Here is a 19,173-nt window from a genome sequence, read left to right as displayed (position 1 = left end):
AATTGCAAATGCTGAAAAGCTGAACCATGGATATGCTCGAAATACAAAATGGAACAACTGACCATGAACTTGCAATAATAGGTAGCCCTACATCAGGGATGCATTCCTGAAAATTATGACTTTAAGTGAAAAGGTATCGGAATAAATACATGAAGTTATCTTCAATACAGCCTACGTTAGCAGAAAAAAGTTAATGAATATGAATATGAATTAGCTTTATTGTCACATACTCAAATGAGTACAGCAAAAAGTTTAGTCACTGCATTACAACACCGTCTTAGGTACAGATACTGAAGATCAAATTCTTAGGAAACAAAAAAAGAGAAAAGTAAAGAAATAAATAGTACAGTATTAAAGGTCATAGGAATAAATTAGAAAAGTAAGGTAGTAAAAAGTTCAGTCTTTCCGCCACAGTCCATACCAGCTCCTGGCCTCAAGGGAGACCTTCACGGCATCAGCGCTATCTGCGCCAAACCCACCAACGTAGGGGTCACCTCACTTTAGCTGCCATCTCTTAGCCACTGGGCCCATGTTACTGATGCTGCTAAACCCACACTCGCCCTGAAACCAAGAGTCCCTGGCTCTGCTGCCAGGCCAGGACAGGCCACCGCCGAGCCATGAGGCCCACTTGGGCTGCAGATGTCACCTAGCCAGCATGGCACTGCCAACTTGAAGCGTCCACTTCTGCCGGTGCTGCCGTCCCCAATCGCTGGAGGAGTTTTGCTGCCGCCTGCCACAGGCCTCGAAAAGCAGGAGAATGCATTTGTCTGCCTCCAGTCTCCTAATGCCAGGAGAACTCCCTCGCTGCTGCCGCTGCCTATCGCTGAGAGGAGCCACATTCACCACTCCACATGTAGCCCAGTCTCAGCGTCGCGCCGGTGCAGCTGACCAACCAGCCACGGTAAAGAAGGAACAACAGGACCAAAAAAAAGGAAAATAAAGCGAAAGAAAAGAGCAGAAGCTAAAGTAAAACAAAAGAAGGAAAGCAGATGGGCAACGGGCAACAACCCGCATGCAGCCCAGTTACTCCGCCGCCATCTTGCTCTGGAAGACACCGGAATCAAACATTATACCTGTACCCTTCAAATCAAATTAGGCCAGGCCAGTCCAGGCCAGTGTGGTGTTGGTTATGGCTGAGCCATAAATGGCAGCCAATGCAGTTGGAGTTTTCCTACAGGCTCACGGCTGGTGGGACGGCCCTGGCATTGTTCAGCAGGTTGTGGGCTGGAGTCTGCCCCATTGTGCCAACGGCCACCTTGGAGGAGAGGATTAAGGAGCCAAGGTGAGTCATGGTCATGCCCCGTGGACAAAGGACATGGGACAGCTGAGCTCAGTTGGATCTGCTCCATCGTGTTCCTGTAGGTGTCAAGGATGTGATGACCTCTTGGGGGAGCAGGGGATGCTGTTAGACAGTAGCTGTAGTGTGGCCAGAGGTGGGAGATGACTCCACTGGGCAATCTGGGGCCTGGTTTTTGGGGCTTCCCTGCCCCATGTCTCCGGCACCAGCGCTGCACTGGAATTCACAAGTTGGTAACAGCCTCAAATCTGTGAGAGGGAGCAGTTGCACCAAAAAGCACCTTTCGCGTTAGATGAAGTACAGCAATAAACAATCTTAAAATGAACCTTGTAACATTCAACAAGAATTCTGGTCCTGATGACTTAGCAATGTCAAAGCAAAACAGTGCTAAAAGAAGCAAATTAAACACAGGCTCCCTGAACGTTTTACTCTGTAACCAATTCTAACCAATCTGCACTCTGCTCAAAAGCTATTTAATCATCTGTCAATTAATCACTGAATGTTAAAGCTAAATCTAATTCCAGGTGAGAACTCAACAAGCTAATCCACAAAGTCTGCAATATATAACAAAGAACTACAGTTAGCAGGACTTCTACAATATTCTGATGTAAATTTTAGCTCGTATACACAGTGGCTTCAAACATCAGTTTCTACAAGTTATTTCTATATTATTTAAGCATTAACATCCAGAACAAATAATCGGTCTAGCATTAGATAACTAATATGCTGGAACTCTGAGCAATTAGTGAATAAAACTTCTGCATTGAGTGCACATTTTGTAATAGATTCTACTAGCTTTGTTGATGAAGGAGGTATTTGACAGGTTAAAAATCTATGTTCTGTTTCTGCTGCTATTCCTTCATTCATTTTTGTTTTTAATATGTTTGCTACTCAAAACAATGTTAGTTGTAAACAAGTAGCTCGCCAAAGAGAAGAAAGACCCAATAGAATATGGGACTGAAACAATGATTTCACCTGGATATTGGGTATTAGTGAAATCCTCACGGACACAGATGGCAAAGGCTCACATATGAGAACCATCTAAAACAAAGTTTAAATGTCGCGAGGAAAAAGGCTAAATGAAGTCAAAGTGCACATTTAGAAAAAGCAGTGGATTTTATTTTCTCGCAAACCAACATCATGAATGACAGCTTTATTAGTGTCATCGAATGGCAGTTCAGGGAATTTTGCTTACATATTAGCTGCTGGGTATGCTTACATTGCAATAGACAAGTACTTTAAAAGTAACATGTCATTTTAGAAGTGAGTTTTGGCTATCTAAAAGAAACAATACTATACAATTGCAAATGAAAGCTATTTTGTTTGTACCAAGTGTGGCATGTACAAGGAATGATGATGTGGAAAATACTTGCATGACTGCACACTTCCAAGTAAAAAATATATAAAGACAGTCATAGCCAAAAGTTCCTCCAGGATTCTCCTGAATGCCCATCTCAACTTGATTGGGGAAAAAAAAGACACACAAAGTAATCGGAATTTATACCAATTTCCCTGAAATTATAGCAACAATTCAGAGAATGCACAAGAAAATTTCTGGCAATAATGTTTAGATTTTATAAAATAAATATTCTGCTTAAGTAATTTTACATACCTGGTTATTTGAGGATAGTTTCAAAAGCTCCTCTGTAAAACTCCAATTGTTTTCAATCTGTTTCTATATTGTACAAATACATTAAAATGTATTAGCAGGATTTGAAAATGTAAAATTAAGGTCCTTTTTAGAATACTAACATGACAGAGCAGTGTTTGAAGGAAACTGTCTTAACAAATCTGAAAAAATGGTTTGAATTCAATTTAAGTCATGGTACAAATATATCCTCTTTCCACATTAGTTGTGCGAATCGAACATTTCTTGGTGAATGTTGACCTAGTCCCTAATATGGCAATATGCAAGATCATAAGGTCTGGTGTGGGAAATGGACAAATTTATATAGGCATACGAAAAGTATTCTCATGGAGTTAGGCACCTTTTTAAAATAATTATGGGACAGTATTAGTTCTCTACATTTTTTTTTAAACTGCTTCGGTTCCTGGTGCTATTAGGTTATGTCGCCGCCTTCGTAGCACAGACACATTCTGACTAAACCGCTCCTCCAGATACCCAGGTGTTTCTCTGCCACTCTCTGGTCAGGATGATGAGCCATTACTGCAGTGTTGCCGAGAAACAGGATACAAACTGAGGGAGTTGGGACTTCTCTGTTGGGAGAAAGCTTGTCTTCAAATCTGGTGGCACACCCAAGATTGCGAATTCATTATTTCAATAAATGTGCTTTCAACCATGGAACAGTATTCTATTCCCAGGGGAATAATATATTCTATGTTTCTTTTGTTACATTTATTTGGCAGTAACAAATGAATAAAAGTCTTAATACACCACAAGGCATTTGCACATTAGCAAATTTGGATTTGAATCTATTGTATTGCATAAATCTGACGCTACCTGAGATTTCAATATTATGACAAAATTTCATCGTTACGTGTGCCATTACAAAACAGGTTTCAATCAAAACACAAGGACCATATGTAAAAGCTGCCAGATACAAAAATGAATAAGTGTAGCATGAATATTGCATGTAATTGTATGACAAACCAGGCAGGAGTTCATTTGCATTTGTAGTGAGTGTTTGAATGCTACTGAACTGACAGAAATACACTGATATTAGACTGAGAAATAAATGGAAAATATCTTCCTTAGTAAATAAATATTTGACAAAACTACTAATTTGCTTTGCAAGTGGACATTAGGAAAACTGAAGATGACCACAATGTCATTCATATGGATTAACTGTATGGGATACTAAATATAATATCTCCATGTTTGCAGAGGACACAATGTGGGATGGGAGGGTGAACTGTTAAAAGAGATGCAGAGATGATTTGGACAAGTTGAAGGTGCGGGCAAACGGACGGCGGATGAAGTATAATGTGGAAAAAATGTGAGGTCGTCCACTTTGCCAACAGGAGGTTATTATGTGAACGCTGATAGATTGGAAAAGGAGGTGATGCAATGAGACCCAAGTATTCTTGTACACCAGTCACTGAAAGTCTAGCTGCACCTTAATTCATACACTGTACCAGAATGGCTAACAGCTAAGTCTCTGTAAGGATGATGGGAAAAAGTGGTTAACTTCACACTAGGAAAACCTACTGTGCAAGGCAGAACCAGGTGCTATTTGTTGAGGAGGAATCTGGTGATAAGGCCCTCTAAAATAATTCCTTGACCTTCATAGTTATCAGGGTCGCTAAATTAAAGACTGAAGGGAGGACAATGAAATAGATGTATCTAGTCAACACGTCCCTTTGATGGATGGTCTTACAGTCACAAGGGTTCTGGGCAAGAGTCAAAGTTTCTGTAACTTTCAAGAGAAAACATATAAAAATAAGTGCTTTGAAGACTTCAGCAGCAATGAACCTGGCCAGGTGACTGGCCTTTCAAGGGGAGAGCATTTTGGAAACAGCGATCATAACTCCTTAAGTTTTAAGATAGCTATGAATAAAGATAAATCAGGACCATGCAAGAAGGTACTGGGACAGAGGGCAAATTAGGTCAGTATTAAGCAGGAGCTAGTGAGCATTAGTGGGCAGAGCTGTTATCGGGTAAGTCCACATTTGACATGTGGGACAAAAACAGAAGTTGCTGGAAAAGCTCAGCAGGTCTGGCAGCATCTGCGAAGAAAAATCAGAGTTAACGTTTCGGTCCGGTGACCCTTCCTCAGAACCTTTCCTCAGCAAGTGTGGTAGCATCCTGCTGAGCTTTTCTAGCAACTTCTGTTTTCATTCCTGATTTACAGTATCTGGAGTTCTTTTGGTTTTTATTTGACACGTGAAAGTTGTTTAAAGAACTGCGGATTAGAGTTCAGGACCCACACGTTCCAGTAAGGAGGCAGGATAAGGGACCCTTGGATAATCAGGGAGGTGGTGAATTTAGTCAAAAGGCAAAAAGAAGAAGATGTAAGGTTTAGGAAGCTAAAATCAGGCAGGACACATGAGGAATATAAAGACAGCAAGAAAGAACTCAAGCAAGGAATTAGGAGAGCACAAAAGGGACATGAAATGACTTTGGCAAGTTAGGGTTAAAGAGAATCGCAAGGCATTCATTACATACATTAAAAACAAGAGGATAACTAGGGAGAAGGTAAGACCACTAAAGGAGGGAACTTGCTCTTGAGGGCAAAGGATGTGGGTGAAATTCTAAATGAGTACTTTGTGTCGGTATTCACCCAGGAAAAGGATGTGGAGGATAGTGAGATTAGTGTGGAGCATACCAATATGCTACAGCATTTTGAGATCAAAAAAGAAGTGGTGCTGGGTTTCTTGAAGAGCATTAAGGTGGATAAGTCCCTTGAGCCAAACGGTATCCACTCCAGGTTATTGAGCAAGGCAAGAGAGGAAATTGTTGGGGCCTTGACCAAGATCTTTGTATCCTCGCTAGCCACTGGGGAGGTCCCAGTGGATTGGCAAGTAGCTAATGCTTTTCCTCTGTTCAAGAAGGGAAATATGGATAATCCTGGAAAGTATAGACCGGGCAGTCTCACATCAGTGGTTGGGAAGCTACTGGAGAGAATTTTTACGGATAGGAGTTACAGTCATTTGGAAAAGCATGACCCAATTAGGGATAGACAGCATGGTTTTGTGCAGGGCAGGTCATGTCTTACTAACTTGATTGAATTTTTCGAGGTGGTGATGCAGGTGATCGATTAGAATAGTGCAGTGGATTTTGTTTACATGGATTTTACTAAGGCTTTCGACAAGGTCCATCGTGGTAGGCTCAGCCAGAAGATTAAGATGCATGAGATCCATGGTGATTTGATGCTTGGATTCAGAATTCACTTGCCCATAGGAGACAGAGGGTAGTGGTGGAAGAGTGCTTTTCTGGCTGGAGGTCTCTGACTAGTGGTGTTCCACAGGAATCCGTACTGGGATCTCTGCTATTTGTGATTAGATATAAATGACTTGTATGAAAATGTAGGAGCAAAGTACTGCAGATGCTGGAATCTGTACTGAAAACAACAAATGCTGGAGACCACAGCAGGTCAGACAGCAGGCCTGGAGAGAGAGCAGGCTAATGTTTCAAGTCTAGATGACGCTTCATCAGACGTGAAGTAATCAGAGCTCTGATGAAAAGTCATCTAGACTCGAAATGTTAGCTTGCTCTCTCTCCATAGATCCTGATGAAAATGTAGGTGGGTGGCTTAGTAAGTTTGCAGACGACACAAAGAATGGTGGAGATGTGGATAATGTAGAAGGTTGTCAAAGGATAGAGAGGGATATAGATCAGTTGCAGATATGGGCAGACAAATGGCAGATAGAGTTTAATCCAGGTAAGTGTGAGATCAAATGTTAAGGAAAAGTATACAGTTAATGCAGGACACTGAACAGCATTGATGTACAGGGGGATCTTGGGGTTCAAGTCCATAGTTCCATGAAAGTGGCCATGCAAGTAGAAAGGGTGGTAAGGAAGGTGTTACAGCATGTTTGCCTTTATTGGTCGGGGAATTGAGTACAACAGTCAGCATGCCATGTTGCAGCTTTATAAGACTTTGTTTAGGCCACACGTCAGAGCATTAACTTCAATTCTGGTTGCCACATTACAGGAAAGACGTGGAGGGTTTGGAGAGGGTGCAGAAGAGGTTTACCAGGATTGCCTACTCCTGCTCCTGTTTTTTGTGTTTCTTATAACAACAGCAGAAGCATTAGCTGTGCCAAAAAGAAAAGTGAGCAGTAGTTATGGCACAAAATTCTTGAATGCAGTGTTGTCTCTGGAAGACTATTAAGATCCTTAATCAAAAGGTAAGGTGCTGACCCTTCAGCTTTATTAGAACAAGATAAGAGACCAAGGCCATCAAAGTCAGAGTGAGAATGGGCCAGTAAATTATAATGGCCTGAAACACAGATTCTTGCTTACAACCTAAATGGGAATGTTCCACAAAACAATTACTATTTATCTCCCAATGTAGTGGATTACTGACGTTAAACAATGAATGCATGATACTGTATTGACAGATGCACAAGTAATTTCTGCTTCACCTGGAAGGAATATTTTGGACCCTAGACAACATGAAGGGAGGAGGCAAAAGGACGGGTGTTATAGCTCTGTGCTTGCATAGGAAGATGGTATGGGAGAGTGTGAGAGTAATGGACAGGGTGTTGCAGAGGAAATAATTTCCGTTGAATGATGAAAGGTGCAGGGAAATGATCCATGTTCATGGAGAAAATGGTGAAGGATGATCTGCTGAACATGGAAGTTGCTGGGGAAGGAAGTAAGGACAAGGGAACTCTATCATGAGCCTGGAAGGAGGGATAAGAGGCGAGTGCGAAAATGTATGACATGGAATGACCATTGGCTGCAGAGGGGAGTACCTACCTGAGCAAATGTACACATCAAGAAGTGGATAAAAAGGTTGCATTGTCAGATCAGATGTGATGAAAACTGAGAGTTTGCAAAAATGTAATATAGTCCTTAAAGAAAACATGGTGGGATTGGGGAAGAATGTAGTCAAACTATCTGTGGGAGTCAGCAAATTTATGGTAAATATTGAATATTATGGTAAATATATCTATGGACACAGTGGAGTCGAGGAAAGGAAATCTAGATTCAGAGTTAAGCTATAGAAGGTCAGCGAGGATTGGAAAGTGGTAGCAAAGTTGCTGAAGACAGGAGACTGGAAAGGATTAAAATGGCCAACAGTACAAAAAGCATATATAGGTGGGAAGAGAATCAGATGGGCAAAGAAGAAAATAGTCCAACCAGGAAGAAATAAATCCCATGTGGCAAGGATAGGCTGAAACAATGGGTACAACAAGACGAGTTCTGTTTGTTGATCTTGGAAAGGAAGCAGAAACAAGTCGTGTGATCAAAAGGTTGCAAGCCATGGGAAATGGATCCCCAGAGATCACTGACAGTTTAGGAAATTCAGTGGTGGGGTTGTGGTTCAAGAAAAGCAAGAGGAGATGTCAGATAATTGGTTCTTGAACACTGTTCTATTTCCAGTGTTTCTGCTTTCATGCCTCCTCCTTTCCTTTCCCTCCCTTCCCTACTGGACTAACAATTAGATTCCCCTTGTCAAAATTCCACTTGCACCGGTAAACTCTCCACAAGTTGTTGTTTGCAGCAACTAAGGATTTTCTTGCATAATACCACTGATCAGAACCACGGTAGCTCCTCTCCAACATAGACCAACGGTATACTGTATCTGAAGCAGCCAGAATAAGGATACTCTGTGCCTTGTGCTAAATTTACATCCTAGGAAGAGTAGTTCAAGGGAAAGGAATTATTTCAAATCTGAAGTCAAAAAGCAAAACCTCCCGAATTCGAAACCTTCAGGCTATACCTTTTCCTGTTGAGATCCATTTCTATCGAACATGTACAGCATTGTCAGGTGGGTAACCAGCCACCAACTGAAACCCTGAGGATCCTTACAGTGAGTGGTATCACAAAGGCGAGCTCCTTCCTCACCAGAAGCCAATCGCAGCAGCTTTCTGAGGTGATTGCTAAAGCAGCTCCAGAAATTCTGTAATAGCAAAGAGAAATATGCAATTTCTACAGACATCCAACACAATGGTTGCAGAAAGTAAAACGTGACAACACACTGACTGAACAAAAAAAATGAAATTTGCCTCATTCCATGGAAGGAGCTTGAGTATTGCTGGAAAAGATGCACTGTGAAAGCTTACTATCTTGCTTTTATCAGGACAATTTACAACAAATACCCAGGTACTGAACACAAGGTTGTGCCAATATTCATTTCCAAACACTAATGATAATGCTAAACTGAAACAGTCCCATGAGTTATACAAGTGCTCATGTGAGTTGAGATTGAACAGATTGCAAGTAGGGTTTCAGCCAATCGCTGACTCATTTCTCAGGACAATGTGTTGAACAATCAAACCCAAACTGAGCAGATTAAACTTTAAACAAATCTTGGCAGTTGTCGGTCCAACATCAAAAACTGATGCATTATCCATGGCAACAGTTCTACCAGAGTCCACATGCCAAATGATCAGCACTCTCCTTTTATACACTATACATGTTGCTTTCCTGTTACTTTGACATTTCTTTCCAATAACTGTTGTGTGCAAGACAAAAAGCTTTGAGAAAATTTTGGGTTTTTTTTTCTCTTCAGCACTACTCAAGCTGTGTACTACCAAATGACTGAGTAAGTTCCTGGATCTGTGGGCTACAAGTACACAGGTCATGATGGACTTCCTCCTAGGTTCTAAAGAAAAAGGTGGTTTAGAAGCAGTTGGATTTAATTTTCAAAACTCCCTATATTGGCAGATGAACAGTGACGTAGATCAGCAAAAAGAATTACGCTAAGCAAAAAAAGAAAGGTTTTCAGGAACTGTACTAAAATAATTAACAAGGAAGTTGAGAGAGATCTTGGAGACCTGGTGGACACAATAATTATTATGCTTGACCCACGCAAAGTGGAAATAACAGCACATCATCAACTACATAACTAGAATAGATGGCTGCTGTAGTCTGGCTGCATCTCAAACACAGTTTCCAGGTTTGGTCGCTAAAAAATAATTTGTTGTTTAGACAGAGGGAAAAATCAGCAGATGAAGAGGGGAGACATTTGAAATTTTCTATTAGGAACAGAAGTATGTACTGAGAAAATCTTACATATGCATACAAGGTAGACAAAGCTAGTGAAAAGTTTCTTTATAATATTGCTTTACATTAGATTAGGAGGGAAAGAAAAAGGGCACAAATTCAATGTAGTAAGAAAATAAATTTAAGACTGAAATCAGGAAGGTCTTATACATAACAGAGTGATCAACATGTGGAATGGACTTCCAGATGAAGTAGTGGGGAAAAAAAAAACACCATGCAATAATTAAAGAAACTACTTGATACTGCAACGGAAACAGTAGGGTTCTTCAAGATGAATAAGCTCACAAATGCTGAATGACTGCCTCCTTGGTAATTACTTTGTGTTATCACGTATAAGGGTTACACTCCTTACAGAGAATGGGATTAATCTGTCTAACATACTTTTATGTGTCTGTGGCAGGTGTCCTAGTGTTCAGCAAAGCCATGTGTCAAACTATGATGTGAACTGCAATGATACCTCAACCTAATTTAAACTGAGGTGAATGGAATAGGTATCCCCAAGCAATTCCATGTTCAATACTTTGTTTCCTCATTAAGCCACTTGACTAAACACTTTTAAAATGACCATTAAATGAAATTTTGCATTCAAAGTGCCAACATTATAATATGCTTTACTCCTTATACGATCCGTTCATTCAAGGTCTGCGTACCTCTGTCTCTCTTTATGGTCATTCTAAACCACCTTTGCCAAAAAAAAATTCAAGTTCATTCAAGCGGCAATTAAACTTTGCAATTATATTAGATTGGTCGTAGCACTGCTCACAGTGAGTTGGACACCACACTGCTTTACAAAAACAACGGCACATTAATAAATGCAATGAGAAGAGAGTGATTGCTGTATACAGATATTAGTAGATGTGCCTATTTTAAAAATAGTGTTGTGTGCAGTTCCTGTCCAACATCCTTTTCATTTCCACCCCATCAGACTTCAAATCCCCTCTGCAAGTTTCTATGTCATTTAAAAGAATCATTGCGAAATCAAGAAGAATTTCTCCAGCAAAAAATATACAGGAGTCAGAATAGTTTTTAAATTCCTAATTCGACCTTTATCCATTCTAAAAAGTAACAAAACAAAGCTAAAGTTCAGACCTGCAAAAAATATACACAGACGCATACAAACAAAATCACATTCAACATCTATCTGTACAGAAATCATTCTGGCTAAAAGAAAATTTCCAATGGACTTTACCTCAGTTTGAGAAACTTTGTTTCTGTGATCCAGCAGATGAATGACCAGCACCCACAGTTCTTTGATACAGCTGCATTGGTAATGGCACATAGAGAGTACTTCAGATGGTCTAACCTAAATGGTATGGCAGGAAAGAAAAGCTATGACTCTTCACACAACGAAGTACAACAAAACAGACAAAATTAACTGGAATACAAGATCATGTTGTAAATATAGTTCCCTTTCACTCATATTTAATGTGTATTTAATATTTAAAGCAGCAAAAGTTATGCATTCATTGCTATTCAAATTCACAGCTTTATTTTTCTCACAGCATGACAAGTCCAAAAGTCATTAATTCACACTAAAATTAACACGTCAAATTATTTTTAAGAACCTTTCTCTACTTAATTCTCATAAGGTGAAATTACCTGTTATGCCAATGATGAATAATGATTTAAGCCTTCGTCAGAGCTTCGATTTTTAACCTAGAAATTCTGTAGAGAATTTGGAGGGGCTTAAGCGTAGAAGTGAAAAACTTTTAACCATCATCTGGCTCAATTGTTCACTCAATCACTAACCTGGTGGCTGATTAAATATTTGTGGTGGGCATCAATTCATCTAGTGATACAATTGAGGCACTTACTCCCATTGAGCAGGCAGAACACTTTGCCACTCTAAGTATCTGAAGCGCAAATTCGAATAAAATCAAGTTGTATTAGGACCTAAAATGGGATCCACGCCACTCTCATCATTTGTAGGCCATGTGAAGCTAATCGGGACAAACTTGGCAGAATTTTGAGGCACCCTCAAGCTATGCTCCAAAAAACATTCTGCAACTTAACAGTGGTGGCCTCAAAAAGAGGGGGAACACCAAGGGTGGAATTTTCCAGACAAATGTCAAATAGCATCTGTCCAATGGATCTGGGATCCACCCAATGCTAATTTCCTGCCACTTCCAAACTCTAGATTTTCTGCCTATTTTTCTCAAGACAACCAATTCCCTCTCTGATATTTGATCCCTCAAAAAGAGTTGTGTAAAACCAGAATCAACGCTAGAGTTTCTATTCACCAGAAGCCAGTCCTGACTAAAAATACACTTTTTTTCTTATGCACAGAGGATGGGTGTCATTCAAACTGGCTTTTGTTGCGCCACTTATGCACAGATGTGATGTTCAATGGGAATATTCTTTTTTGACTATCATAGATTCCACTGCAAATTTAAGGTCGTCCCCCTGTATCAGCATATTGCAGTTCCATAAGTCACATGCTCAAGCCACAGAGCCACCTCACTAATACAGCACTGAAGCTGTGGAGTAGAGCAGAACATAGTCTTAGCTACTAGGAATGCACAGCATAAACTAATACTGGGCCTAATACCAGCAGTATAATTATTTTATAACAAGATAAACCAATTATTTGGAAATTTGAGTCAGGATATGTATGCAATCTCCACCACTTTACCTACAAGCAAGGGCATAAACTTCTAGTCTTTCAGCCTGGTTTAAACCAACATTACATTTGCTATACAAATTTTTCTATCAATATTGCAAGTCCAAAATTCATTAATTCATGCTATTTCAATTTTTACTTTGCTTGCTGGTTGTTTAGTATTGATGTCATTGTATCTGATTAAATATATAATGTACTAGGAACATAAAGCTAAGAAAGTCCATTCTCTACCTTGGTATACTTGTTAACTGCTAAAACAATCAGATCATGTAGGAGGTTGTTACAATGGTCTTCAAATAGGCTGACATTTGTCAAGTTTTTTCCAGTCAAATTCATAAACTGATTGGCATAAATCACCTGACCTAAAACAACAGAAGAGAAAAGGTTCAGCAGAACATAGCAGGCAGTAACAAAAACAGCAGGAAAGTTTGCCACTTGCCATATGCAAATAGCATGTACATTTATATAATTTTCACACAGCCACAAGGGAACATCGATTAAGTATGCATTGGGAAAAGTTGAAAGGCTGTAAAAATATGTCAAACAAAATTAATTTTACAGCGACTTATTTAAAAAGGTGGCGAGTGGCAGCATTATTTTTCATCTCTTGTTGCAGCTCCATGATCTAACTCTGAACAACTAGGAATTGCTAACTGTAACAATTTAGCAAACAATATAGAAATAGTCTCTGCACTCTGTCAAACTCGTCCCCAAAATAAAAATCCCAAATCAGCAATTCTCTTGAATATTTCTCCAAATCCTACCTGATATTTTGAACACTACATGCCTTCCTTGGAAGTTTATTCCAGTTAATCGAGTTTGTTTTCTAAGTTCCAGTCCATGTCAGCTCACTATAGAATTTACAGTAATCAAGAACACATTATTGGGGCTCCATTCATCTAATTACTTAAAACTCTTGAATGCTTCAGTAGCATTTCTCCTGATCATTCAATTCTCCGGAGTAAATAATCTCAAGGCTCTTCAACCTCTTCTTTTTGTTTCCTGTAAACATCAAATTTGTCATCTTTTTCTGCACTTCCTTTGTCAATATTACCAGATAAACATGGCATGTGAAGCTATTATATGGCTGAATTTTCATTACAAAGGTCCATAGCCACAAGCTACTCAGCCGAATAGTGCACCTATGGGATAACCTTATCTAACCTCATCTGCTTTAGAACAACTCATTGAAGACTCGCAGGGCACTTGTCAGATTCCATTTGAACAGTGAATTCAGAACTGACACAGCACAAGACGGGCCCTCTCTGTCCACTAAGGCTGCACCAGCTCTCCAAATAAGCATTTCACCTAGTGCCATTCTCTCCATAACCTTATATATTGCTCACTTTCAATAAACAATCTCATTCCCTTTTCAATGCCTCAATTGAACAAACCTCTAGCTCACTCTCACACAGTACATTCCTCATGCCCCTTTTGCTTCTTTGGTCAATTCCTTTAAATCTGTGCCCTCTTCATCTTCATCCTTTGAAGTGTGGCAACTGTTTATTCCTATTTATTCTGCCCAGACTACCCAATTTTGAATACCTGTAATATCATCTCAGCCTTCTTTCCTCTAACAGAAACACAGTCTGAACTTCTCCAATCGTTCTTCATAACTGAAGTTCCTCATTTCTGAAACCACTCTTGTGAATCTTCTCTACACTGTCTGAAATGCCTTCACATCTTTTGAAGGTGCAGTGCCCAGAAATAGATGCTGTTAAATATAACCTTCTCGCTCTTGTACTTTGTGCCTGTATTAGTCTTCTTAGGCAGTCCTACGAGAGCCTGTTGAAGATGCTTAAGGCAGTCAGCCATCTGCAGATGTACCTTCCCCAGTTTGAGTAGTCTAAGGCAAAAAATTCCCATGAAATGATGCAGATGTTGCAAATTTCAAGGAGGCTTTGAGAACTTCCTTAAAGTGTTTTCACTACCCTCCTGGTAACTGCTGAGCATGATGGAGTTTTGTGTCAGACATGCAGATGATGTGGCCCACCCAACATAGCTGACTCTAACCAGTGCCTCAATGTTGGCCCGCAAAAAAGGCACTGATAATGGAGCCATTATCCTGCCTTCAGATTTCCAGGACTTTGCAGAGGCATCATTGGTAATCTCGCTCTTGGGTTTTGAGATGCTTGCAGCACATTGTCCATGTCTTTGATGCAGATAAAAAGACTGCTAACACTGCTGGCCGTAGACCACGAGTTTAGTGTCAGGCTTGAAGTGTCTGGCATTCAAATACACTGTTCCTCAGGCAGCCAATGAATGTGCTGGCACACTGGAGGCAATGGCAAATTTCATCATTTCTGTATTCCCTTGCTGAAAGGAGGCTCCCAAGGTATGAAAATTTATCTTATGCGTCAGGGAGAGAGTGATACAGCAGGAGCAAGCTGATGCAGGACCTTCGTATTGCAGATGTTTAAGCTAAGGTCAATTTTCTCAGATGCCTCTATGATTGTCAATGATGTTTGGAGCTCTGGCTCCCAGTGTGCTCAAATGCAAGCATCACCTGTGCACTATAACTCAATGGCACAGGTTGAGATGGCCTTGGTTGGAATGGACACAGTTTGAACAGTTCCTCAGTCCTCGTGTACAGAAGCTCCAATTCCACAGGAAGCTTCATGGATATGAGGTGGAGTTTAATGGAGAGGAAGCTGGAGAAGAGCTTTGATGAAATAGCACTGCCTTTTTTGATCCCAGTTTGCAGACACGTTGGGTCTGTGTTGCCATTGCTGAGGATCCCAGCTTGCATCTTGTGTACTGCAGGTAGAGAATGGTAATAAATATTTGCGGGTAGCTAAATTGGAGGAGCATGTTCCTTAATTTCTTCTGGTTGTCACAGATGAAAGTCTTCCTGAGTTCAAAGAAGATGCACAGTGGCTAGCACTGCTGCCTCACAGTGCCAGGGTCACAGGCTCGTTTCCCACCATGGGTGACCATCTGTTTGGAGTCTGCATGCTCTCACTGTGCCTGTGCGGGTTGCCGCCTGGTGCTCCAGCTTCCTCTCACAGTCCTAAGAAGTGCAGGCCGTGTTAAATTGCCCTATAGTGTTCATGGATGTGCAGGCTAGGTGAATTAGTAATGGGAAATACAGGGTTACAGGGATAGGTTAGGAGTGTGGATCTGGGTGGTGTGCTCTTTGGAGGGGCAGTGCTGACTCGATGGGCCAAATGGCTTCTTTTTGCACTCTAGGGATCCTAAGACTATCCATAAAATGTTGCTAGCGCTCTCTACACTCTCCTTGGACTTATCTTGCTTTGACAGTCATGTCCATTGATGGATGATATCCATCTTGTGATGCTGGTCGGAACTCTTCAGCCACTGGGAGATGATTGTGAAGAATATTTGCAATCACCTTTACTGTGGGCTCAGATGGAAGACTTCTCTGCAGTTACTGCAACAAGTCTTATCTGCTTTCTTGAATTTGGTCACAATTACAGTGTCTCGGTGATCCCAAGGTATGTTCTTCTCGTTCTACATGAGGAGATATTTCTAAGCAAATTGAAAAACTCAATGAAACAGAGAAACAAGGTAGGCCATTCAGCCCATTGTTCCACCATTCAATATTGTTACAGCAAATCGTCCATCTCAATGCCATAACTCCACTCTATTCCCACATCTCTTCATGCCTTTAGTGTCTAGAAATCTGCTTCTTTCTTACAAGTATTATGGGGCTTACCATAAAATTCTATTTCATAATTTTATTCTATTTGATGAAGCACTTTGCAACATTTTACTAAATTAAAAGGCACGAGAAGAAACTTTTATTGCTGTTATTAGAAATTTGGGTCCGTTGATCAAGTTACTTCGTACTGCCCTGCTTCTCATAGCGTGGTCATTTAACACTGAAAAACCGTTGTACTCCGAATCAGATCTTCATATCTTGTGATCTTTGAATAACTCCATGGATGCACCAACCTAACACTTGGTCAGCACTGGGGAGATTCTTACTTAAACAAAACAATATATTCATGCTGTTATCTGCCCTGCACAGGGACCAGGTTTCCCACAGATCAAAGAAGCTTGACGACGGGGTTAGGAACAGTTGTAGGTGCCTCCTGGCTCACTCGGATGCTGCAAATATATGGGTGATTGCTTGGATCCCCTCAAAATTGTAGTCAATTCCACGTTCAAACTCTCTCTCAAGTAACATAACACTGAAAACACAGCATGGGCCATCAGGAGCAGCTAACCAAACAAGGCAAACATCTGATCAAATTTATGACAACCCTCATTGTCTGAGTCTGATTTTTTACACAAAATGGGTTACGGAACCGCAATTGCAATTTTTACAGGCTATTAGCTTACCTAACATTTTCTCTCCAAGCATGTGCAGAATTTCTAGCACTGACCAGTGAATATCCAGATGCAAATGCAGCAAATGCCAGGATGGTGGAAAAACCTAACAGAACAGACAAGCAGATCAGCAGTAGAAACGTAATAAAGTAGTGCATCATTGACAAGCAATGCATTACTGACAAACACTTGTAATCAATTACTTTGAAATACAGCTGCTTATTATGAAAATAAACATTTACACATGGAAAGGTCCCAAAAAAAACACAAAAAGAGACGAGTGACCAGTAAACAATAAAATATCAAAGTAAGAGTTAACTTTTAAAGTTGGACGCATCCAAAATGTTACACACATAAAGTTTGTGAGATTGTGATATTTTGTAACTGTCTCCTAAATCGAGGACTGAAGGAGTTGTGACCTTTGCTGAATTATGCTCAACATCAAGATTGATTGTTAGGGGTAAAGGGAGGCTCATGTTGTCTTGCAGGGACGAAGATGCGAAATATTCACAACCATAAACAACAAGCAGGTTAGCCGTGCTGATGGTGGATAAACTGTTAATAGTCATAGAGGTTTACAGCACACAAAACAAAAAGGCCCTTCAGCTCACTGAGTCTGTGCCAGTCAAAAAAAAAACTACCAAAGTGCTCTAAACCCTTTTTCCAGCATTTGGCCCATAGCCTTAGCACAGTAGCGCTGCATTTTTGTGCAGATGGAGAACTGCTCCATTATTGCCAAAATGGCTTTGGAGGTCTAAACCTGGAATGAGGTAGGTTTTACAGAGCTGGGATTTGTCGACTCTACGTTCCCAATCCTGGAGCAAAAATTCAGGCCTTAGTCTCCAACGCGTAAGAAGTGGTTAGGAACATCAGGCTTTGTAAATGGTTATGCCTAAAATTGTCTGTTAAACTTCAAGAGACTAGGTAACCAGCAGCTCCATTTGGATACGATGCTCATGTGACTCACATTGCCATGGAGATGGACCTTGACAGGCAAAGAGTACATAGCAATTTGTAAGGTTAAGGTTAGGGCTAATCTATTGCAAGTTTCAGAGCTTTTCATAAAATATTCCCGAACCTTACAGACAGACTAGTCTGTAAAAATGTGAAAGAAAGACAGAGTTGCAAAGTAGAGGCAGCTAGACCTGTGCCTTAAGCAGAGTAAATGTCTGTCATCACTAGAAACATGGATGAGAGTTCATGGTCAGAATAGCAAAACCAAGTTTGAGAGTAATTAATTGAAATTGGAAAATTTGCCACGCTTGGCTAGAAGGAAGTATTGCTAATTCACAGAATCCCTACAGTGTAGAAAGAGGCCATTTGGGCCATTGAGTCTGCACTGACCTTCCAAACAGCATCCCATCCACACCCATGGGGTCTAGCTGACCCACGTTGCCTGCAAATCCCTAGACACTATGGGGCATTTTTTTTTACGCATGGTCAATCCACTAACCTCCATACCTTTGGACTATGGGAGGAACCCACTCAGACACAGGCAGAGCATGTTAACTCCACACAGACAGTTACTCAAGGCTGGAATTGAACACGGGTCCCTGGCACTATGAGGCAGCTAAACATTGTATCACTCATTGCAAAAGTCAGTTTTGGGCTGAGATGTGATATGCTAAAAAGCAAAAAAAGCAAGCCATCAGGAGCTGGGATCAGCTTTGGACTGGTTCTTGCAGAAAGGATTGTCCACTTAAGGGACGGAGTCAAGTATAACTGAGGAAGGAGATTTTCTGTTGCTTTTATAGTTAAATGGAATACTTGATCTGCAGTTTCGGTTATAGAAGGTCAGTTGAATAAGTTTAGTCAATATTGCTTTTAGTCTTTTTTCTTATTAATACACAAGTCTTAAAACTTGAAATCATTCCCAGTCAGTCACTAGAAAATAAATATCTTTCCAAAGGTACTTGATTTCTGATGAGATCCAGGATATCTCTGCAGGAGTTCCCCAAGGTAACAACCTAGGCCCAACCATTTTCAGTTGCTTCAACATCGTCCCTCCAATGCAAGGTCAGAAATCGGGATGGGGGGTTGCTGACAATTGCAGAATGTTCATCACCATTTGTGACTCCTCAGATACTGAAGCAGTCCATGTTCAAATGCAACAAGATATGGACAACATCTAGGTTTCGGCTGAAAAGTGGCAAGAAACAGTCACACCACACAAATGCCAGGCAATGACCATCTCCTATTAGAAACAATCTAACCATATCCCTTGACATTCAATGGCATTACCACCATTGAATCCCGCATTATCAACATCCTGTGGGTTACCACTGACCAGAAAATCAACTGCATTAGCCATTATAGAAATATAAT

The 19,173-nt window shown here is 40.5% G+C and overlaps 1 protein-coding gene across 2 annotated transcripts in view; it reads right to left on the bottom strand.

Annotated features, from left to right (window-relative positions):
• Positions 1 to 19,173, bottom strand: part of mms22l (MMS22-like, DNA repair protein) — a 126,168-nt gene that overhangs the window by 89,352 nt on the left and 17,643 nt on the right. For both annotated transcript variants that reach the window (XM_048597523.1, XM_048597524.1), the window contains exons 7-11: positions 16,861 to 16,954; positions 12,787 to 12,917; positions 11,125 to 11,238; positions 8,650 to 8,829; positions 2,910 to 2,972 (exon numbers count right to left, since the gene is read on the bottom strand). In XM_048597523.1, the coding sequence (XP_048453480.1) occupies positions 2,910 to 2,972; positions 8,650 to 8,829; positions 11,125 to 11,238; positions 12,787 to 12,917; positions 16,861 to 16,954 (582 nt within the window). The remainder of the gene's footprint in view (positions 1 to 2,909; positions 2,973 to 8,649; positions 8,830 to 11,124; positions 11,239 to 12,786; positions 12,918 to 16,860; positions 16,955 to 19,173) is intronic.

Source organism: Rhincodon typus, chromosome 5 (genome assembly GCF_021869965.1).
Source record: "Rhincodon typus isolate 14 chromosome 5, sRhiTyp1.1, whole genome shotgun sequence".
In the NCBI taxonomy this organism is placed as follows: Eukaryota; Metazoa; Chordata; class Chondrichthyes; order Orectolobiformes; family Rhincodontidae; genus Rhincodon; species Rhincodon typus.
The sequence above is the reverse complement of the archived record's forward strand: the minus strand, read 5'-3'. Positions and strand labels throughout refer to the sequence as shown.